The 24665-nt window shown below is 42.3% G+C and overlaps 1 protein-coding gene across 1 annotated transcript in view; it reads right to left on the bottom strand.

Annotated features, from left to right (window-relative positions):
• Window positions 1-798: 798 nt before the first annotated feature.
• Window positions 799-24665, bottom strand: part of TMEM214 (transmembrane protein 214) — a 279147-nt gene continuing 255280 nt past the window's right edge. The window contains exon 17 of the mRNA XM_069233624.1: window positions 799-4586. Coding sequence (XP_069089725.1) covers window positions 4460-4586 — 127 coding nt within the window. The 3' untranslated portion in view covers window positions 799-4459. The remainder of the gene's footprint in view (window positions 4587-24665) is intronic.

Consider the following 24665-nt stretch of genomic DNA (forward strand, 5'->3'; position numbering starts at 1 on the left):
AAGGATTGAGCCCTCGGGTTAGACTCTGGATTACCATCAACCAACTGGTTAAGGATTATCCCCTTCTCTAATGGCAGCATACAATGGCCTGCTACCAATGCTTCACTGAAGTAAATGAAATGCAAGGCCCCTGCATCCAGCCTCTGCCTCCTATGCCTTTTTCTTCCCATTTGTGCTACCCTTTCCATCACCAGTGGATAACATTTATGAATGTGGCACAGCAGAAAAGAGGATGGTGTAGGTGGTGTTTTAGGAAAGCAGATGGAGATTGGGGGTGGGGGTATGATATGTTTTAGGAAAGCCATGCTAAACCCAATTGCCTACAGTGAAAGATTTTAGTTTAAGCAATCTCTCTCATATACCATTCTATAGATCCGCACTATGCTCTTTTCATCATTTAGTAGCATTTGGCTTAGCCATCATAAATCAAACTGAAGTACATTGAAATCCACATCCTAGCTACTCATATTTGATAGCTATTGCAAGCGTATATATATAAAGGGCCAGAAAACACTCAACTTTACGCTATTCTGACTTTAGTTTATGAAAAGCATAAAAATGTTAACCAGACAAGATATTTTTAATTTCAGTGTCCCACCAGGTGAAGAACAAGCAGGTATCTTTGTAGAATCAATATCTAATGAGCTCCTATGAGGGCCAAGTATGGGAGAACCTTATGGAAGTACTGGAACACTGATGGAAGAAGTATTTAGTAAGGTTTTCTAAACATCAGAAAAATTAAGAAAAACATACACAGACTGAGGTTTTACCAATACAATAAAAAAAGCATACACACTCTTGAACAGTGAATTTAAATTTATTTACACAATCATTTAAATGAAGATAAAAACGTTTCATCTGGTCACGAAGCTTCAATTGGAAGCTGTAGATTAGACATACATAATGTTTACAGACAAAAACAGTCTGGACAAACTGCCCCTAAGGCCCCCAAGAGGCAGCTCACTTTAAAAACATTGTGGGTGCAGTACTGAAAAGCTAAGAGGATCTCTGTAAGTCTTCCCAAGACCTCTAGCTTTTAAATAGCCTCTTCTTAATTCCAATCCAGTGTCAAGAGCAGTTTATAAATAAATGTTTGCTCCCATTTCAGCAGTTGACAATGTGGTCCAACTTGATAGAGCAGAGATCAGCAGTAGTTAAAGTAATGATCACCAGAAGAGGAACCAGGGCATGTCATCATCCGATACAGGAACTAAACGTATTCGAAAAACAAATGTTTTTGCAGACTCATGAGAGTAGCTTGCCAAATGCAGAGAACCTCTAGAGTATTTGGAATAGTAAAACATTTTTTGACCATTTATAATACAGACAATGCTGTCACACCGGGCACAATGATTAAACAGAGAAAATCAGAACGAACAAAAAGAGAGAACTGTCTTCATGTTAAAGAACATTTTTTAAATCAATTTTATTATTAAAATATTTCATCTGAACGGCTTAAGTGAAAATCAGTTCTGTAGATATTTTAACACTATTGAAATCCAGGAAACTGGACATTATTGAGAAAACTATGACCCTTCTCATAACGAGCACAGGCAGTTAAGTTACAGCAAAGAAAATACTATGATAAACATGATCTTGGTTTTGGTTCCATTATTCTAGGTGGATCACATTTTTATCATGACAAAACTGCACTGCAAGGTAGCTGGAGGGAGAGACTTTGCAAAGCATTTGACAAAAAGTATCCAGTGAAAATCATTTTCTGCAGCAGTTCCAAGTGGTAACAAGGTAGGGAATATGAACATCATTCAAAAAAAAAATTCCACTGCATACAAGGATTCTTTCAAATTCCAGGCACAATGAACAAAGGCAGCTCTGTAATATCTCAGGAGTGTCACAGTACACAAGTTAACCTACTTCTTGTACATTTATATAGCCCTTACACAGGCACAACTAACACATTTCACCAGCATCAGGAATGAAGACGTTATGTCAAATGGGTGCCCTAACTTTCCCTGATATTCTTTTGAATAATGCCACTGTGCTAGAAAGAATGAAACCAACCTGAAAGCTGGAAACAGTTTGTGTGTGATGTTGTCTGTTTGACTAATGCGCTGAGACAAAGGATGACTTCACCTTCAGTTTCTCGGGGGAAAACAGTAAGAGCATCACACAATTCATTTTTAAAGAAGACGCAGGAAGAATTTTAACCCTTAAAAAAAAAAACTTTACGACCAGATAAATAACATCCACTAACCAAAACTTTATTCTGGCACAGCTCATCTCTTGTGGGAGATTAACAAAGTAGTCCTTATAAAAAAATGAATGGAGATAGTAAAAATATTGACGAGCGTGCAATCCAGTAAACCATTTAAAAGTGGCCATTCTGAAGGCACATTGTCAAAAAAATCGAAAAGGAGGCTTAGAGAGCACTCCAAGATTCTAATTCAGGCTCAGCAGAGGCAAAATCAAGCTTGTAATAATTTTAGAAATTAGATTACAATTTAGATTACACATTAGACCAGACCCAGTGACCTCAATAAGTGTATTCTTAAGAGTCAAAGCAGTACATAAAAACAAACTTTATATATTGGGAACAGGCAACAGGGCGCTTTGGACTTGATTATGAAATTGGGGCAGTATCTGAGATCTGTCACTCCACATTAAACATCATCGCTATTTAAAAACACGTTGTTCTAGTGAAAGGCATGAAATTAATTCACAAACACTTTTAGATAGAGACACGGAACCAAAGCCACAAAATATGGATCTGGAGCACAGCCTCCAACCAAAAGATGGGCCAAACCCACTTAAAGAGCTCACCTTAAGTGATCAAATGAAATCTCTGAAAAGGAGAATCTACCCATCAAGGTGATTAAATAATGACAGGTTTGGAGAGTGACTAGATCTCAGAAACTGGCTCCCATTGTTGGTAATGTTCTCCCCTTTGATCGATAAAAAAGATAGAAATTAGAATGATCATGTATCCTACAGTGTACTAGTTGAAGAGCTGTGTTAAATTTCCTCAAGCCTGAATCAGCCATGTGGCTCTATCAGTCACTTATGTATCCAATGCAACATGGGCACACACAGCCTTATTAAATTTTCAGCAAGTATTTCTTTGCACCTTCCAACTATATTCCACCTTCTAAGAAATTTGGCAAATCTACTTTCAGAGTAAACTGCCTTGTAGTCTTGCTAGCATAAAAATGGGAGAAATTTGAAATCGTTCCGGGCTAGCAGTACAAATCTCTGGGTACCCACTCCAAGCAGGTCGTTTAAGAATGGGTAGATACGTGCCAAACTTGAAATGCTAATCACAATCTGCTTCAACAGTAGGTAAGATGTGGGCCCCACTATCTTGAATTATTTTAGTCCTTGAAAATAACAGCAGAAGCAAAATGAAGCATGTGTGGGAAGGTGGTCACTGACAAATGTAGTGAAAGTACATTTAGCCAATTTGTCATTGATAGTGGATGACAAAACTGAATGACAGATAAAAAGCTTTAACAAGCATTCCAAATCTGTGGCAAAACATACTGGATGGCAAACAAGGGAAACTAGCTACCTGGCCCCTAAACGGATGACACTAAAAGAACCAAGACAACAGGTACCAAGATAGCTGATGTGGGCTTCCCATGAAACCCGACTGGAGAGGAGCCAGATACCCAACTGAAAGCACTTCCAGGGATTGGAAAGAAAATATGCCAGTATCTATCAGTGGGGTGCAAGAAAATAAATACCCACAGATCTTAAGTTGGAAAAGCTGCTGTGTATCTCACTGTGGACTGATAAACCACAGGTCCTGTGATAGGATTCTTTATGAACAGTCACCACGACCTACTTTCGTGTTTACATTTGTCACTTTGAAGCAAGGTGGCCCTGAAGCAAGATCCTTAGGCAAAGGATACTTCTACCTCAATAGTAAATGGAGCGCGTGAGACAGATTTATTTGGAACAGTGAGCATCAGACACATATACTGCACTACGATGTGAGTTAAGATAAAGGTTTAGGAAAAACTTGAATAGCTTACAATACTTTAACTTCTGAGATCTCTGGAGAAAATATGTTCTAAGATGCAGAACCAACTGGCCTCAGCTACCATCAGAAGTATGAAGACTGATTACTCACGGAGCCCTTCTGGGTGATCTGGCATATGCAGGTGCCCAACGGAGTAAACAGATAGATTACAAATCCCTGCCTGGCACTGAATTATGTATTCATTTATTTAAAAAAGGGGCTATCTGCAAAAAGGTGATCTTTCGAAACTAACATCACATGTTAAAGGGCTCATTCAGGCAAACCAGGGTTCATACAGGGTAACAATTCTTTTACACATATGCCTATGGCTTTCATCCCAGTTTGAAAAGCTGTATCGCCACCTCCTTTCTCCTTGTCTGGTCATTGTAGGCTTCCTTTCAAATATTTGATGACAGAGTTCCTTGGTCAGTAGAGCAGGACAGTCTCCTAAACAGTCTCAGACCATTCATAAAGAAAGGTCTAGGGCCTGGTAATGATATTTAAGGCCCAGTCCTTGACTGCTAGTGTAGTGTTTTGAAGATATGTCCAGGAACAATAAGTAATACTGACCAAATGGCTCTTTAAGCAGTCCCAAGACACTTTTCCGCTAAAGATTAAAAAAAAAAAGAAATCTGATGAGAAACCTGCAACCATTGAATAGTGGTGAATGGTAGAACTGAAATATGTTTGTTGCATTTTTAACAGAATTACACTAATTAAGAACAAAACATACTTACCCGTAATACTGGTTCCTCTGCATGGGCATTCTCTACAGTGTGACACTTGTACAGTGTGATACTCATCCACGGTAAGCAGCAGCATGCCAGCGCACGTTGTTAAAGCCAAACATTTACAGCTTAAACCATAAGAAGAAGTTACTTACTTTTAATCCAAGTTCTGCTCTAAGGGGAAGCCTTAATTACTGTATAATGTCCCACTAGATGCTGGAAACATTAAAAATATATATATGTATTTAAAAAATAGATAGAACTTTCTATGAAAAAAAACAATTTGAAAAACTAGCATTGATGAAGCTAACAAGTCTGGTTCAGGCTCCAGCCTCTTGGGTTTCTCAATGGTTGATTTGCGTGTCATGGTTTTTGCAGATCTTTAATGTTAGGGGAACTGCTGAGCCTGTGACAAAATAACAAAAAAAGAAAACACTGGGTAAAAGCAATAATATTTTTTTGTCTAAACAAATATCCATTGCTATAGTAGCCCCTGGCACTGAAGGGGACTACTTTTTATCCAGCTGTGGTCCTTCTGGAGCAGCATAATGCAGTGATTCACGGTGGAGGAAGCCAATGATTGATGTGTGCTGATCTGTTGCCCCATGATATATGCTGTAGTGAGCAGAAGAAAAGTGATGTGAGTGACCGCAGCAGACCAGATGGACGAAGGCTTACTGAAATCCCCTACAAGTATCATATATAGTTTTAGAAAAATCAAAAAGTCATGGCTAATGTCGGATCTAGAAATATAGAATAATTTTGGTATCCTGTTTGCGGGCTATAACGACCATCTTATTTTTTTAAAACAAAAAACAACCGCTTATAATTAAGGGAGGAAAAGTGTCATTATCATTGGATCGATTTAGTGACAAAAAACCTCTTTCACAATCTTTAATAAAGTCAAAATTAGAGAAAGCAGGGACTATAAAAGCAAGTAAGTGGCAGCCTTTGAGGGCTGGAAAATTGTCACTGCTCCTTAAAGAGAACCTGTACCTCCAATATCACATCATGCCTAGTCAGCAGCAGTTATATGAGTTTTAATTTTAAGAATACTTAAAATCCTGTGAAAAAGGTGACCTTTTCCTCGTTCTACTCATCCCCGACTCAGCCAAGAGTAGAGAAGCTTGCTTAGGACTTCAATGAAGATTTCCCCTGGAGGATAACTTGGATTACATGTACCTTGTCCTTCTCATCCAAGGGATGAAATAGAATTTCTTACTTACCTGTAACTCTCGTTCTCCAGTATCGGTATCTTTCATAGATTCACATGCTTGAATTATTACCCGAAGTGGAAGACCCAATGGCATCATAGCAAGTAGTATAGGTCAGTATAATAGGCTCTAAAGGGAATGCAAGATTCAGCTTAACAGCTTATTCATGTCCTTTCTTTTTTTTTTTTTTTAAAAGGACCAAAGTCGAACACCAACCGATCAGGCAACAGCACCCTTAGAACAATCCCAACAGAGGCATCTTCCCTCAGAATTTCCAAGAACTAGTGGGGTAGACCCCACTGACCTAGAAGGAGAGGCTCTAAGGGGAGGAGGATGGGTCATATGTGAATCTGTGAAAGATACCAATACTGTAGAAATGGAGTTACAGGTAAGTAACAAATGATTTCTCCAATATTGGGGTATCGTTCATAGATTCACATGTGTGAACCAGAACAGTTAGCAATGCAATACATTAGCAATAAAATACACATGATTATGACAGCATATGGTGGGAACAACAGTATACAGTATATGGTAACAGGCTCAACTTATTGGAAAAAATGCTGAAGTACCACTTGACCCAGGGCTGTATCAGTGGTCTGTGCTAAATCCATACAATAGTGCTGGGAGAAAGTGTGCCTGCTCTTCCAGGTCGCAGCACAACATATTTTTGTTGGACACCCCAGCAAATAAAGCTGCTGTTGTGGAAACTGATCTTGTAGATTGTGCTTTAGTCTTTTGTCTTAAAGGCCTGCTCACCTTAGAATGACAGAACTGAACGGCTGAAGAAATCCATCTTGCTATAGTTGGCTTGGAGACTGGTCCACATTTGATATTGCTGTCATAGGCCACAAAAGTTGATTAGTAGTACGAAAATGCTTCGTGTGATGTATGTAAAATTTAAACATCCCTTGACATCAAGAGTATGAAGACTTGTTTCCGCTGGCGTTTAAGGATTGGGAAAGAAAGTCTTAAGCATAACAGGTTGATTTAGATGAAAATCGGTGGGAACCTGTGTTATGAACTTGGGATTAGTCTGCAGAATTACCATGGTGTCTTTGAATTTTAAGAAAGGTTCCTTTATAGTGAACATCTGGAGTTTGCTTACTTTTCTAGCGGAGGTAAGAGCTAGTAGCAATGCCACTTTCCAAGCAAGGAACTTCAGTTTAGCCATGTGGATAGACTCAAATGGACTTTTAAGCAGTTGGGATAGCATGGTGTTAAGCTGCCATGCAGGTGGCGGTGACTTTATGCTCTGAAAAGTCCTTTAGGGAATTGGACAATTACGCTATGCAACCACAAGGAAGGAGATCCCAAAGTCTGTACCTGGATATTGCAGCCAGGTGCACTTTAATGGAGGAATGCGCTAGACAGGAAATATGGCAACACTTGCTCAGGAGGCAATGTGATTTCTCGCACCAAAGACAAAATCGTTTCCATTTGAAGCAATATGTTTTGTTGCTGGAATCAGCTATCGCCTTTGGAAGAATACTCCTACAATCCTCTGGAATGTCTAGGCACTGAAGTTCATGATGCTCAGGAGCCAAGCTGATGAATGAAGAGAAATCGAACTAGATGAAATACCTCCTGATTGTTCATCAACAACAAGTCTATTTGGAGCTTTAGTTGAATGTGACTGTCCACCGACAACATGAGAAGCCCCATAAACCAGTGTCGTTCGGACCATTGTGGACCAGCGAGTATTAACTGGCAAAGTTCTCATTTGATTTCCCTGAGGATTCTGGGAATCAGCGGGACTGAGGAAGAAGCCTAAGCATACATTTTGGACAGCTGCATCAAAAGGGCATTCTCCCAGGATCCCTTTTGAGGGTATCTGCTGGCGTAAAACCTGCATTTCAGTTTCTCCTGTGATACAAAACGATCCAGTTTGAGTTTGCTCAATCTCTGAAATATGGCACCCAGGACCAGATGGTTCAGTTCCCATTAGTGACAACTTTGGGTTGTGGTGCTCAAGGGGACTGCTGGAGAGTTGTGTACTCTTGGGAGACATTCTCCCCTTATGGTCACTTGATGACTTCGTTCCCACTGCCAGATAGTTTGAGCTTCTTGAGACTGAATCTTGGATTTTGTACCTCCCTGTTTATTGAGGTAATGCATACTTGTTGTGTTGTCTGTCCTTAACAACAAGGAAGGACCCTAAATCCTTGGTAAGAAAGCTTGAAGAGCCAGCAAGATTGCTCTGAGTTCGAGGAAGTTGATATGCAGTTTCAACTGTTCAAGTCACTTGCCCCAAATTTGGAGATCTTGCAAATGAGCTCCCCGTCCTTCTAAAGAACGGGCTGTTGTAATGACATATTACGAAATCGGAGGAAGGAATGTTAATCCTGCAGAGAGGTTGCCGGAGCTTGTCCCAGGGAAGAGCTGCTTTCATGACAGGTGTGATCTGGATGATGTAGTCAACTTTCCCTCCTGACTGGAGCCATTGTGCATCCAATTCCTCTTGGGAGGGTCACATTTTGAAACTAGCATGAGGCACTAGAAGAACGACTGAAGACCATATTCAGAGTAGAGATTTGATTAGGCAAACTGAAGATCACTTTCTTTTTGAAAGGGAGGGGACCAGAAAGGAGTGTTTCTGTAGCCTCCTTACAGACAAGAATGTCTTGTTAAGCAATGTGTCTAGAGTTGTTTCCAGAAAGGTTTTTCTTGTTGAAGGCAAAAGGAGAGACTTCTGAAAATTGACTGTGAGCCCCAGGGTTTGAAAGAGATGAAGACACCTGGAAGTATCCCTCAACGCCTGTTGTATTGGAAAGATGGAGCCTTTATCAGCCAGTCATCGAGGTATGGGAAAACTTGAAAGCCTTGTTGCCGCAGGTGGGCTGCCACTGGGGCAAGACATTTGTAAATATCTAGGGAGAGGATTGGAGACAAAAGGGAAGGAATGAGTACTGGCTACTGTGAATCTTATGAATTTGTGATGGCCGTTAAGAAAATCCGTGGTTGAGAAGGTGGAGAATTTCCTGGAGGGAAGGCATCCAGAAGGATTGCTTTTTCACGTACTTGTCGAGTTTCCTGAGGTCGAGAATGGGGCACCACTCCCCTGATTTCTTCCTCATGAGGAAAAAACAAAAGTAAAAGCTCTTTCTTTTTTGGGAGTGTGGAACCTGTTTTGTGGCCCCATTTGACAACATGGCCAAAACCTCCGTGTGGAGAAGCTGAAAGTGAGATGGGAAGAATTTTGTTGGTTGAGTCTGAGGGGGAATCTGAGTGAACTTCAGACTATGGCCACGCTTGATAAGATCTAGGACCCATTTGTTCATAGTTATTTTGCTTCAGTGATGTAGGTACTGGGAAATTCTGGCACCCACCGAAAGTTGAGTAGGGGCTGTAGCTGTTGCACTGAGGTTTTCACTGGTGGAAGCAGCCTGTTTTTGTTTTTTTTGTTTTTTAAGAAGAGGCTAAAGATGGCAGAGCTCGATAGGATTGATACTGTTGATAAGCAGACCGAAAGGACTGCCGGCAGGATTGTGGTTGGTATCTCTGGTATCCTCCACGGTACAAGTAAGATCTGCAGCCACGAACTCTGCAAAAAGGGGATTTACGGAACTGGAGAGTGCCAATGGATCAAGCTGTTCCATTGTCAGCTTTTATGGCCTGCAGGACGTCATCAACATGTTTCCCAACTAAAAAGTTGCGGTCGGAGGGCGTATCAAGGATCTTAGTTTGAACTTCTGCCAGAACGACATGGCCTTAAGCTAACCCTGGCGCTAAAGGACAGCAGATCCTGCCAACTGCCAGAATCCTATGGATGCAATATTCATTGCACAATCAATTTCAGACGCTGCTTTTTCGCCTTCCTGCTAAATGCGTGTAGCTTTGTTTTTTTGGTCATCTGTCAGGAAATCCGATGTGATGATGTCCGACCACATCTGGCGATCATACTGCCCCGGAATGGACAGGATGTTTGCAGTCCGGACAGTTGTGCCCGCACGACTGTAAATCTCTTTCTGATATTGTTTAGTCACCTGCCTTCCTTGTCAGACAGGGAAGAGATTGTGCTGGAAGGATTTTTAGACCTGCATTCTGCAGCCTGAGTAATGACCGAATCAGGTCTTGGATGTCCAATCAAGCAGGCGTGCGAGTCCTCCGGTGCTTAGTATTTTTATCTATTCTAGGAAGAACACCAGTGATGGTCGCCTGTGTTTTAATTATTTTTACTCCTTCCTCCTAGACACAGTCCACAATCGGTATTGCTCTGACTGTTTTTCTGGATTGCTCCTTGAAATCGTATAGAAAACTGCCCGTTTGTTAAATTGTAATGGGAAGTTGGAAACGCTTGGCCGTGCTCTCCCTTAGAATGTGAAAACCACCAATATCTTCTCTTGGAGAATCCACTGGTTGTGGAGCTGGAGTGGTAAGGTGGAGGAATGAAGTATTCATCCCACTCATTGGTGATGATACACTGTCCATTAGTTCACTTTATTCCCTATCCCCATCATCTGCTGTAGAGGGATCATCTCGAGGAGGCATGGCAATGTGGGATTGTGGCATAATTTTTGGGGTAGGCAGATTCTGGCGATTTAAGTGCAGGCGTAGGTACCACTGCAGGTGGTTGATGCGCTTCAGCTGATGTTGGAAAGCACTTAGAACAGTCTTTAAGCAAGGTCTTGCAACAAGGCAGCCGGAACCGGGACCGTGCCTGGTGGTGGTGGGGGAGGAGCATAAGGATGCTATCGCTCCACGTTGTGGTGACTTTGATAAACAGGCTCGTAATAATCCTGTTCTTCCTTTTCATCCCGATACTTGACGTGCAAGTTGGATGGGCTGTGGGCTGCACCAAACATCCCTTGATAATCCAACAAGTGGATAGGTGGAAGTGAGAACACATTACCAAACTATGTTTTTTCAGGACGAATAGTTTGCGGAGATGGCAACATTCTTTTCTCTGTTGGAAGTGTTCTAAGTGTGCTGTTGTTGCCTGATTGTCATTGTTCAACTTTGGTTCCTCTTTTAAAAAAGGACATGTATAGGCTGAATCTTGCATTCCCTTTACAGCCCATTATACTGATCTATACCACTTACTATAATACCATGGGACTCCCACTTTGACAACGAATGATTCAAGCATGTGAATCCATGAAAGAAACCCCAATACTGGAGAATAGTTACTAACCTGTAACTCTAGTTCTCCAACACTGGGATCTTTCATATATACACATGCATGAATCGTTCCCCCTCATGAGGCTGTGCACCCCCCGGTACATTTAAATAGCAGTAAACAATGTTAAACACTTGTTCAGGCCTATTTCAATTTAGCTTAGTAACAAATCCATCTCATCTGAAGCAATCCGAACTTCAGCCAATGAGGTGGATGTGCTGAGTTCTACTCCTCCTAGAAGTCTCCATTGCTCAGATTTAATGTACAAGTGTGAGAAGAGAACGTATCGAATGCGACTGACATGGGAGGGGGTAGGGCTGCATGTGAATACATGGATGATTCCAATGTTGGAGAACCGGAGTTACAGGTAACTATTGTCTTCTCCAACATTGGAGCTTTCATGTTTTCACATGTTTAAATCAGAATAGTAAGCAGAGTGTAGCCATCATAATACATTATGGAAAAGCGGAAAACAGCCTCACCTTTATTGAAGCAGATTTCAGAGGGCTACCTGTACCACTGCAGAACTGGCTTCTGTGCACACGTCTAGGCAATAGTGATTTGTAGATGTGTGCCTGCACTTCCAGGTAGCTGCTTGGCAGATATGTCACCAGGTCACAGCACAGACTGCCTGTTGTCGCCATGCTCCTAGTGGAATGGAGCAAACCTTTGGCCTTGGTGTGACAGAATGAAAGCCAATGTGCTATCCCATTTGGACTGGGGCAACCTCTTCCTGATTGCCCAAAAGACACAAACAGTTGGTCTGTATAGCGTACGTTGTTTGTTTTATCAATGCAAAACTTTAGGCATGTATGCAAGTCTAATGAATGTAATGATTTTTCGGCTGGCATAGATACGTTTGTAAAGAAAGATCGTTGAATAACAAGTTCATTTAACAGAAAGTCAGCAGGAACCTTGGAATGAATTTCGGATTGGCTCCACAAAATAACTCTGTCTTTTGTGGACCAATGAAAAGGTTCTGTTATAGTGAGTGCCAGCACTTCTACTTTAGTTGCTGATGTTAGTGTTGGAGAAGCGCCTTCTTCTAGGAGATTAATTTTAGATGTGCCTTGTGTATCAGTTCAAAGGGAGGTTGTCTTAACTGTAGCTGTGGACAGTGTTGAGCTGCTAAGGAGACATAGGGAGTCATCCAGTTTGAAATGCCCTGAAAAAATACTTTCATAAATTGCCTTATTATCCGTTGTGAGAACAGAGTAGATGACCGAAGCTCTGTTTTTAGAAATCTTAAAATTAGCAGGATGGACTCTTACTGAAGAATGTTTAAATCCATTCTGAACTAGATCGAACATGTATGGGAGTATTTGATGAGGTTGCATTAGAAGTGGATGAATGTCTTTGCTAAAGCCTCAGACACAGAAACTCCTCCACTTCGCATTGTAAGCTTTTATAGTTGCTGGAGCATGTGCCTTGCTATGGTGTTTCTACAGTCTTCTGGTAAATTCAAGTGCCCAAATTCTAAGTGGTAAGGTACCATGCTGTCATGCTCAACAACTTGGGGACACGGTGCAATATCTATCGGTGGTTTCTGGTGAAGATCTGAATTCATTTTCAGAGAATTCATAGTTGTGCTGATTGCCACAGGAGTTGGCTGGAGAAATGAAGATCAGGGTGCAATGATCATCTTCGTCTTTCACACATAAGATGTCAGAGGTGAGCACAGATTTTGGACCAACTGATTAAAAAAAAGGGCATTTCCCATGGTCCCTAGATGCGAAAATGACCAATCAGGATGCAGAAGTACTGGCATTTTGTGTTATTTGCGGCAGCGAAAAGACTGATCCTGTTTGGTTCCATTGTCGAAATATGTAATCGACTTTGTAGTTCCCACTCATGGCAATCTGACAGTTCTTGACTATGTGTGCACAAGACCGTTATGGCAACCTGGCAGGTGTTACAAGGCAATGTCGATCGTGAGAAATGGCCCAGCTCCGTAGTAACTGAGCCTCTTCTGAGAGAGGTCAGGTTCGCATTCCCTCTTGCTTGACTATGTTGAACACAGAAGTCAATTGTTTGTTATGACTAGAACTGCTTGACCTGCTAGACTCAGGAAGAACTAAAGTAGGCCTTAACCTATTGCCCAGAGCTCTAACTCACGGATGTGAAAGTTCCTTTCTGAATCGGACCAGAATTCTCTTGGTTGATGGTTCTTGCAGGTGAGGTCCCCAGCCATCCATGGAAGCATCCCTTGTCAGTACAATTCTTTCCGTTATCAGTTGGAAAGGGAGACATGCTTATAAATTTGTTGTGAGTCTCCACCACAACAGTGCTTTTTTTCAGTTTGTTGTCCCATGAGCCGTCAATTAGTCTTTGAGTGTCCAGTTCTTGTTGGACAAGTCTTACCCAAAGCCTGCAAAAATGCCTATGCAGGATGACATTAAACCTAACGGGGACTTGTACTGTCCAACTATGATGGATTGTTTTGCAGACAAACTCGTTGCCACTGCGTGGAGCTTTATTGCTCTTTCTGCAGATGGAAAAGCACTGAGCAACTGAGTGCTGAGTATTGCACCCAGGAACTGGATTCTCATGTACTATACTATACAGTTTTTATGCAGCATATGGCTACCAAATCGGGTGTCCTAGTGCTAACTCAACTAAACAGGACAGAGGCAGCATAGGCATATAGGTCTAGAACACATATGTTTTAAGCAGCTTCCTAAATCTTATTTCAGTACAGTGCTGGAGGTCGTTCCACAGTGATCTGCCTCCAAATCTTGCTCTTTTGATTGCTGGGACTATCAGGAGTCCACATGATTGCGAGCGTAGTGTACATTTAGGGACACGGGAAAATCAGTTTCCTGAATACTGGGGAGCCTTTGTTGTGGATTACCTTATGGGTTATACATAAGGTTTTAAATATGATCATTTTATGAACCAGCAGCCCATGTAATGCTGCCAGGGCCAGACCTGCTGATTGAAATTTGGGGATTTTGAGTAGGGTCCTTGTGGGGCTATCTGTTATCATTCTATTTCATATTTTAGATCACACACTGAGATCTTAAAAATGAACCAGGCTAAAGTAGGTAATCAAAGAAGCCTTTGCCCCTTCCTTTAATGGAGCTGTGACAAGACAAGATGGGTATATGTGATGACACTGTCGCCTGAGGAATGCAGCAACTGGTGAAAGGTACTTAATGGAAATTTGAGGAGATGATATGTGACTGAAAGGGACACCTTCAATTGGTAATGATGTCCTGCTAATGAAGAGTGGAGATATCCTCTGTGTTGTCGTAGTATGGGTATAAGGAAGTATGGATCCTTACGATCCGAGAAAGTCATGTAATAACCTTCCAGGACCATCAGGCGGTCTCCTGTGAGATTGTTTTTTTTCAGATACTAGTTTAGCTTTCTGAGGTCGTCCATAGCGGGTCTCTACTGCCACATCTTTTTTCTCATCAAAGAATCTGGAGTAAAACCCCTGGTTGATTTGGGAATCTTTGATACGGTTTCCTTGAGGAGGAGAAGGAGAATTTCCTGTTGCTGTTCCCTCAAGTGGAGATGACATTCTTTCTTGAGTGGGCAGATAGACTGCCTTCAAACAACTTCTAATGCATATCCCGTGCAACCAATCTGCCTAATGTTATGGACTTCCAAGCAAGGGCAAAAAGGTAAGTTCCCCCTCCCCCTGAATTTTCTCTGACTGAGATGAAAGAGGGTGTAAGATAGTGAGTCAAGCTCTTCTTTTGGTTCTCACTGGAGAGTGACTAAGAGGAGCTTCTCTTTTGTCCTGATGACTGTCCATTTTCTTGCCTCTGATGTCTGTTGGGGGCCTATCTCTGGTCATAGCAGAATTATCTTTGGTGATAGCATGGATGGACTTGACCTCCATAGTGGCCGAATCCTCTCCTGAAAGCATGGTATCTACATGAGACATGACAAGTGAACAAACCAGATGCTACCTAGTGCTTCTGCTGTATCTGTATCAGTTTTCTGACCTTGGAGAGCCTCGTCCACGTTTCCCAAATGGAGTGAAGCAACTGAAAGGCATATCCAGGATTTTTGATGTAACTGCACGACAGAAGGCTGTGGGTTTTTGTCTCCCTCGCCTTTTCTAAACTGATCCTCTGGCAAGCTGGCAAAAACCTGCGCTTGAGGTATCCATCGCTTCATCAATGATGGCTTCTGAAGTAATTTCGCCCTCCTTGAGTATAGCTTTAGCCGTGTGTAGGAAACCAGGCGTTCTACAGGTTGTTTCCCTACTTTTTGCCACCATTTGAACTGCTAGATGCTGGTTTTCGACTGACAGTGCACTGAAGCCTTCTACGTAGGTTCCAGTGCTCTTTCTCGCCATAAAAAAAACAAATACTCAATTGTGTAGAATTGGCACACACTTCTGCCCTTTAAGTCTTTAGTGTAAATACATAGTACGTACCTAGGGCATGGGTACTACGGAGGATCCATGAGGGCTGCAGCATGCATTATGCCAGTAAAATAAATTGGGCCTGGGAGAGGTGCAGAAGGGTCTGCATCCCAGAACCTTTTTGGCTGAGTTAGAGCCAGTGAGATAAATTGGGCCTGGTCTGGGTAAATCTTATCAGAACTCGATGAATCAAGGGCATGGGTAGAGAAAGTGCAGTGGACGGAAAGTTCCAATTCAATTGAAATGTCCCCCTAATGCTCCTTGTTATAGATACTGAAGGGCTAAGAACATCAAGCAATGTGAATTGGAATGGATGGCAAAGAGATCAATGTGATGCATGCTCCACTGAGTAAAGATACTTTGTACTACCTCTGGGTGGAGGCACAGCTAATCATAGCAAGATGTAGCCAAAATAGGTCATCAGATATGGTGTTCAGCAAGTCTGACAGATGACTAGCCACAAACCACATTCCTTATTTGCTCATCTGGGATCTGAGCCTCAGAGCTTCTCGACAAAGAGACTCACTCCCGCCCCTCCCACCTCCTCCTCCTCCTGTGTTGATATATCACATTGTAGTTGTATTGCCTGGCAAGATCTGGACCGATCAACTGTGAAGGGAGGACTGCCTTGCTCATTAAATGAACAGCCAATGATTAATTTGAGTCTGTGGAGGCCGCTGGCACGTAGTTTTGGGGATTGGCATTCATTTTTCTGCATCAAATATTTAGCGAGAGCAAGAGAGGAAACACACACAATTGGAAAAACTGAGGAAAAGAAAGACAGCAAATCTGTCTCATAAGGAGAAAGCAGGAATCTCCAAGAGTGAGATAACGGGGCACAGAGTGTCTGGTAGCGAATTAAAGACTACCAGCAGTGGCATTCTGCCTGCCTACATTTAATCACACTGGCCGCTGAGCAGAGATTCGGGTACCGGCAAACTTTCTTTCACAAATTAAGCACTGAATAGCCCGCAGTTAAAGCAGATTGATGTGGAAACTCTACTCTTCTAGAGATCAAAGGCCTCTGATCTCCATCTCCTCTCCCTAGAGTGGTGGCATCTATTACTACTGTCTCCATGGCTGGAGGGGGTTGGAAGGACATCGCCCTGAAAAGTTTCTCCTCTACAATCCACCAGGTAAGCTCTGCTGCAGTGTCCCGGGAGACCACAATGAAATCCTCAAGGTCTCCTCCTTGCTGAAAACACTGCCTACAAAGTCACCATTGAGAACCCTGGTGTGTCAGCGCGCATACGTGACCAGGAGAATGTAAAAAGTCAGTGGACCCAACAGGCAAAGGAGAGACAGGACTGGAATCCCAGCACCTCCCAGATTCATGGGGAAAGAACATGAGCCCTTCACTCTCTAGAGGGAAAGCTTGTCCCAAGGTGGTACTCGGGTTCATTACTATCCCTATAAACAGAAGGTACTGATAGTGTTCCAAGAGTGATAATTGGGATTATGGGCACAGTGTTTGACCTCTTCCTACTCCAAATTAGAAGAGGAGTCAGTGGCTTACTTCTCCTATGGCTCCTTCTATGCTTCCTCCTAAGTTTTTAGAGTAAGGATCTCAACTGAAACCTGAAACAAGGGCCAGAATGATGCACATCTCTAGCATCCTTGGGCAAAAAGTTTGGCTCCCCACTCCTTGATTGCCTTGGTTTTGATTTTTCATGCTCTGAAACAATTCAGTCACATGATCACAACCACCAAAACACCACAGGCAGATGTTGTCAGGGTTAGTTATGGGCATTTGTTGCTCACTCCAGACAGGGTTTGAGCCCCAAATCTTTAAAAGGAACATCACTGTTGTACTTTTCTGAGGAGAAACAAGCTCTGGAACCACGTTAAAGGAAGGAAAAAAGTGAACGGACATCAGCATGGCAGTGGAGGCACTTTAAGGAATCTGCAAATTAACAGGAATGTCACATACAGCGGCAAAGTGAGTCAGCACCATCTACTATTAGAAGTATCCATCAGAACCAAAGAACAAACTGAGTGTAGTGTCTTAGACAAGTGTACTGTGCAAGGAAAGATAAAAAGAAAAAGGTAACATCTGATGATCATCACTGGCTTCCAGGGAGGAGGGAGGCATGTGAATCTACAGAATTAAACAGTACAAACAGACTGGTATAGGTTAAAAAACGTTTTCATTCAGAGTATATATATGGCTGTACATACACATGCTCTACATAAATTATAAACCAGTTTTACCCCAAAGTGGTGGCTAGCAAGCTGATGCAGCAGATGTTGCAAACAAGGTTCTTAACACGGTTTATCCAACTAAATCATGCTGATGGGCTTAGATTTCCACATAGTAGAGTTCTGTGAATGTGCGGAGTTGACCAAGTGGCAGCTATACAAATGTCTACAAAAGGGATGTTACCTAGGAGTGCCACAGTGATATTCTTTCTGCTAGTGATATGTGCTTTAGGAGGTACAGCTAATGTATGGTTCGCTTTGGCATAATAAGTTTGCATGGAAATATTTTGGAGCTTCGACATCGAGTGACTCCTCCTATCGGGGATAGGGCGCATGGAGTCCTTTGTTAGATTGTTTTCCCGCAGGTGGGTGAGGTAAGAAGTGTATATACATGTATATATGTATACATACATGTGTGTATACATATATATGGAAAATGTCACTTATCCAGTGCACATCTGTTCGTGGCATGTAGTGCTGCAGATTCACATGCTATGCATAGCTCTTCCGACATCTAGTGTTGGGCTCGGAGTGTTACAAGTTATTTTTCTTCGAAGAAGTCTTTTCGGAGTCACGGGATCGAGTGACTCCTCCTCTCGGTTCCATTGCGCATGGGCATCGACTCCATTGTTAGATTGTTTTCCCGCAGAGGGTGAAGGAAGGAGTGATAGAGTATAGAAGTACAACGAGATGTCCATGCATATGTAAATGTGTATACTTACGGACAAATGTTAAAAAAATAAAATAAAAAAATAAAAATAAATAAATAAAAAAAGACTACAGGCTTCCAGGTGGAGGGAGGGTGCCTGTGAATCTGCAGCACTACATGCCACGAACAGATGTACACTGAGTAAGTGACATTTTCCGTTCGATGGCATGTGTAGCTGCAGATACACATGCTATGCATAGACTAAAAAGCAGTTAGTCCTCCCAAAAAGCAGTGGCTAGCCTGTAGGAGTTGAAGTTGTCTAAAATAATGTCTTTAAGACAGCCTGGCCTACAGTGACATGTTGCTGTGAGAAAACATCAACACAGTAGTGTTCTGTAAATGTATGGGGAGTTGACCATATAGCTGCTTTACATATATCAACCATTGGTATGTTTCCTAAAAATGCCATTGACTCAACTTTCTTTCTTGTAGAATGTGCTTTAGGAGTTATCAAAAGTTGTCTTTTTTGCTTTGATACAACATGTTTGTATGCATCTAACAATCCATCTTGCTAAACCTTGTTTTGATATAGGATTGCCTGTATGTGGTTGTTGGAAAGCAACAAAAAGTTGCTTTGTTTTCCTAAAATGTTTAGCTCTGTCCATATAGTACATAAGAGCTCTTTTGAGATCTAGGGTATGAAGAGCTCTTTCCGCCACAGAGTCTGGCTGTGGAAAGAAGACTTGCAATTCCACTGTTTGGTTGATGTGAAATGGAGATACTACTTTTGGTAGAGATTTTGGATTTGTTTTAAGTACAACCTTATGTTTGTTCATGTGGAAAAAAGGTTCTTCAAGAGTGAATGCTTGTATTTCACTAACTCTCCTTAAGGAAATAATAGCTACAAGGAAGGTGACCTTCCATGTTAAAAATTGAATTTGACAAGACTGCATGGGTTCAAAAGGTGGTCCAATGAGTCTGGTAAGTACGATATTTAAATTCCACGATGGAACAGGTGGTGTTCTAGGTGGAATAATGCGTTTTAATTCTCCCATGAAGGCTTTAATAACAGGCACTCTAAATAGAGAAGTCTGTTGAATAGTTTGTAAGTATGCAGATACTGCAGTAAGGTGTACCTTGATGGAAGAAAAAGCCAAATTTGAATTCTGCAAATGAAGTAAATAGCATACAATATCTTGTATAGATGCTGTAAGTGGATCTGTGTTTTTAGATTGACAGTAGTAGACAAATCTTTTCCACTCGTTTGCGTAGCATTGTCTAGTAGTAGGTTTACGTGCTTGTTTAATTACTTCCATACATTTTGGGGAAGGTTTAGGTAACCAAATTCAATGACTTCAGGAGCCAAATCGCTAGATTGAGAGCATTGGGGTTTGGATGCCTGAGTTGACCTTTGTTTTGTTTTCACAAATCTGGTCTGTTTGGGAGTTTGGAATGAGGTACTACAGACAGATCTAGTAGTGTTGTGTACCAATGCTGACGTGCCCATGTTGGTGCTATGAGTACCATGGTGAGTAATGTTTGACGTAGTTTGCCGACTAGAAAGAGAAGGAGTGGGAGAGGGGGAAAAGCGTAAGCAAATATCCCTGACCAATTGATCTATAGAGCATTGCCCTTGGATAGGGGATGTGGGTGTCTGGATGCAATGTTTTGGCATTTTGCGTTTTCGCTTGTTGCGAATAGGTCTATGACTGGTGTCCCCCACTTTTGAAAGTACTTTTGAAGTACATGGGATTGAATCTCCCATTCGCTCGTTTGTTAGTGATTTCTGCTGAGGCGATCTGCCAATTGTCTATCCCTGGAACACATTGTGCTAGTAAATGAATTTGATTGTGAATTGCGCATTTCCAAATTGTTTGGGCTAGAAGGGACAGCTGAGATGAATGTGTCCCTCCCTGTTTGTTGAGATAATACATGGTTGTCAATGTTGTCTGTTTTAATGAGAACATTCTTCTGTTTGAGAAGAGGTTGAAACGCTTTTAGGGCAAGAAACACAGCTATTAATTCTAAATGGTTTATGTGTAGCTGTTTCTGTTTGACATCCCATTGCCCTTGAATGATCCGATTGTTTAGGTGAGCTCCCCAGCCGATCATTGATGCATGATCAATGCTCAGGATCTGAGGCACAGGGTCTTGAAACGACCGCCCCGTCATTAGATTGCAGTGATTCCACCATTGAAGGGACATATGTGTTTGGCGGTCCATCAACACTAGATCTTGAAGTTGACCTTGTTGAAGTTGTGCTTGTGACCATTGTTGTGCAAGGCACTGTTGTAAGGGCCTCATATTTAGTCTTGCATGTGGGACTATTGCTATGCAAGATGCCATAATTCCTAGAATCTTCATGATGAATCTTACAGTGTATTGTTGATTTGGTTGTATGAGTGGGATTAGATTTTGGAAAGCTTGTATCCTTTGTATATTTGGATAAGCTAGGGCTAGTTGAGTATTTAGGATAGCACCTAGGTACGGTTGTACTTGTGCTGGTTGAAGGTGTGACTTTTGGTAGTTGAGAGAAACCCAGGGTGTGCAGTGTTTCTATAACATGGCGAGTGTGTTTTTGGCATTGTGTAAGATTGATTGATTTTATTAGCCAATTGTCTAGATATGGAAAGACATGGATGTGTTGTCTTCTTAAGTAGGCCACTACAACTGCTAGACATTTTGTGAACACTCTTGGAGCTGTTGTTATGCCAAATGGCAACACCATGAACTGGTAGTTTTTTCCTGCTATGACAAACCTGAGGTATTTTCTGTGAGCTGGATTGATGAGTATGTGGAAATGCATCTTTGAGATCTAGAGCAGTCATGTAATCTTGTTTTTGCAGTAGTGGAAAAACATCTTTCAGAGTTACCATGTGAAAATGCTCTGACAGGATGTATAGATTGAGAGGACTGAGGGTGGCGTCTTTTTTGGGAATTAGGAAGTATAGCGAGTATACTCCTGTTCCTTGTTGAGAATGTGGAACTGGTTCTATTGCTTGCTTTAATAGTAGAGATTGTACCTCTTTGTTGTAACAGAACTGTATGTTCGGGGGACAGTGTGTGATATCGTGGTGGGATGTTTGGAGGGGTGGAGATTAATTCTAGACAATAGCCATTGCGGATAATTGATGCTACCCACTTGTCTGTGGTGATATTTTGCCAATGAGAGAGGAATTGCTGTAGTCGTCCTCCCACAGGAGACGTGTGGAGTGGAAGGAAGTCACGGTTTAGGTTGTGTTGTTGTCTGTTTAGAATTTACCTCTATTTCTGAAGTATTGAAGATCCTCTAAACCTACCTCGTTGACAATGTGTTTGTTGTCCTGGCTTTGTTTGGGAGGTGGAAGCCTGATTGTGGCTTAAAACCTCCGCGAAACTGTGGTCTGCGAAAGGAACCGCTATATGGGGTGATGTATAAAGCACCCATCGCTTTTGCAGTATCGGAGTCCTTCCTCAGCTTTTCAATAGTGGTGTCAACCTCTGGGCCAAAGAGGTGCTTTTTAATGAAAGGCATATTAAGTACTGCCTGTTGAATTTCTGGATTAAACTCAGAGGAGCGCAGCCATGCATGTCTTCTGATTGTGATGGCAGTGTTTACACTCCTTGCAGCTGTATCAGCAGCATCGAAGGCAGATCTTATCTGATTATTGCTGATCGCTTGTCTCTCTTCTACTACCTGCTGTGCCCTTTTTGGTGCTCTTTTGGGAGAAGCTGTATAATATCTTGCATTTCATCCCAATGGGCCCTATCATACCTGGCTAGAAGTGCAGGAGAGTTTGCAATTCTCCACTGATATGCTGCTTGTGCAGCAACTCTTTTCCCTGCTGCGTCAAATTTTCAACTCTCCTTATCAGGAGGCGGTGCGTCTCCTGAAGACTGGCTATTTGCCCTCTTTCTTGCTGCACTGACTACCACTGAGTCTGGCCGGACCTGGTGAGTGATGTAATCTGGGTCAGAAGGTACAGGCTTATACTTAAAATCAATTCTAGGGGTGATAATCCTAGCTTTTACAAGCTCGCTAAAAATTTGGTCTGCGTGTTTAACCATTCCTGGTAACACTGGGAGACACTGGTACCTGGAATGTGTAGAAGACAGTGTATTAAAAAAAAAAAAACTTCTAATGGCTCAGAGTGCATGGTTACTCCATGGTAAACTGCTGCCCTGGATTATACTTGGGTGTAGGCAGTGGTGTCTTCTGGAGGCGAAGGTTTAGATGGGTAAATGTCTGGGTCACTGTCTGGGATGGGGTCAGGGTCATACAGATCCCATGGGTCTGCTGTACCTCCCTGTGAATATAAAGAATGTGTTGGAGAAGGCAGTGGTGGTGGGCTACAGTGAGGTGAGAAAGAACTGTGGAGATTGAGGAGGAGAAGTATGGAGAGGTATTGGCTTCTTATGTTTTTGCACCTTCGCTGGTGGTTGTACAGAGTTTAGTTCCTCTTGGAAAACCAGCTTTCTTTTGTTTTTTAAAGGAGGTGCAGTGATGATTCTTCCTGTCTCCTTATGAATATGGATTCTGGACTGTCTCTCATCCATAACCTGTAATATTGGTTCAATCTCAGGCTCTTCTTCAGGAGTCTTGTGAGATTCCATGATTGGTCTTGATATTTGTCTAAATTTTTTGGAAAGTCCTTATTCCTCTGTATATGAGGTTTTTTCCGGCTCTGAAGTGTGTAGTTTTTGCAGTCCCAAAAAAGGAGTCGAACGTCTTTGCTCCGAAGCCGATTGCCGAATTTTCGACTCCGAGGAATGGGCTCTTTTACTGGAGTCTGAAACGGTGCCTTTAACAGATTTGCTTGACTCCGATGTGGACGGAGGAGTGGCCTTTTTCGGCACCGATCCCCAAGAACAGTCGCCAACAGTCTTTTTTTGGGCCAAACCATGGCCTTCCGGCAGTGGTGTACCCAAGGCCTCTAAATGTTTTTTGTGTAGCGGTGTAGGGGCAGACGTACTCACATGCTGGCCAGCTGTGATGGGTCTGTTGTCTTCTGATTCCTGTTCGGAGCCTGTGTATCGGATGGAGACTGCTGTCTGCGCCTGCTCCTCTTCCATGATGTTGATATGTTTGCTGCTTTTCAACACCATTTCGAGTCTTCGGGCTTTGCGATCACGGAGGGTCTTCTTTGATCGAAAAGATGGACAGGCCTCACAATCTTCCTCCCGATGGTCTAGAGAAAGGCCCAAGTTACAAACCAAGTGTTGGTCTGTACAGGGGTACTTTTTGCATGGCACCGAGGGCAGAATCAGAATGGAGTCCGACCCATCAGGCTTTCCATGCGGTAGGCCCAAACAGGCCCGAGTCGGGTTTTCTAAATAAAAATCTCGGAGCAAGAGGAAACACGTCCGAACCCGACCGCAGAAAGAAAACAATCTAACAATGGAGTCAATGCCCATGCGCAATGGAACTGAGAGTCGTCGTCACTCGATCCTCTAGTGTTGGGCTCGGAGTGTTACAAGTTGTTTTTCTTCGAAGAAGTCTTTTCGAGTCACGAGATCGAGGGACTCCTCCCCTTTCAGCTCCATTGCGCATGGGAGTCGACTCCATCTTAGATTGTTTTCCCCGCAGAGGGTGAGGTAGGAGTTGTGTATTACAGTAATAGTGCCCATGCAATGGAATAAACATGTATGTACATAATGTAGCTTAAGGTGATATATTTACAAATGTTCGAGATCAACTTCGAAACGGCTACAGGCTCCCGGGGAGGCAGGTGGGCGCATGTGAATCTGCAGCGTCTCATGCCACGAACAGATGTACACTGGGTAAGTGACATTTTCCGTTCGATGGCATGTGTAGCTGCAGATACACATGCTTTGCATAGACTAGTAAGCAGTTATCTCCCCAAAAGCGGTGGTTCAGCCTGTAGGAGTTGAAGTTGTTTGAAACAATGTTCGTAGTACTGTCTGGCCTACTGTGGCTTGTTGTGCTGTTAACACATCCACGCAATAGTGCTTGGTAAACGTATGAGGCGTAGACCATGTGGCTGCCTTACATATCTCATTCATTGGAATGTTTCCTAGAAAGGTCATAGTAGCACCCTTCTTTCTAGTTGAGTGTGCCTTTGGTGTAATAGGCAGTTGTCTGTTTGCTTTGAGATAACAGGTTTGAATGCATTTAACTATCCATCTAGCAATGCCTTGTTTGGAAATTGGATTTCCTGAATGAGGTTTTTGGAAAGCAACAAATAATTGTTTTGTTTTCCGAATTTGTTTGGTTCTGTCAATGTAGTACATTAGCGCTCTTTTGATGTCCAATGTATGTAGTGCTCTCTCAGCTACAGAATCTGGTTGTGGGAAGAACACTGGTAGTTCTACTGTTTGATTCAAGTGGAACGGTGATATGACTTTTGGTAAGAATTTTGGATTTGTCCGTAGAACTACTTTATGCTTGTGTATTTG

The sequence above is a fragment of the Pleurodeles waltl genome, chromosome 5 (genome assembly GCF_031143425.1).
Source record: "Pleurodeles waltl isolate 20211129_DDA chromosome 5, aPleWal1.hap1.20221129, whole genome shotgun sequence".
In the NCBI taxonomy this organism is placed as follows: Eukaryota; Metazoa; Chordata; class Amphibia; order Caudata; family Salamandridae; genus Pleurodeles; species Pleurodeles waltl.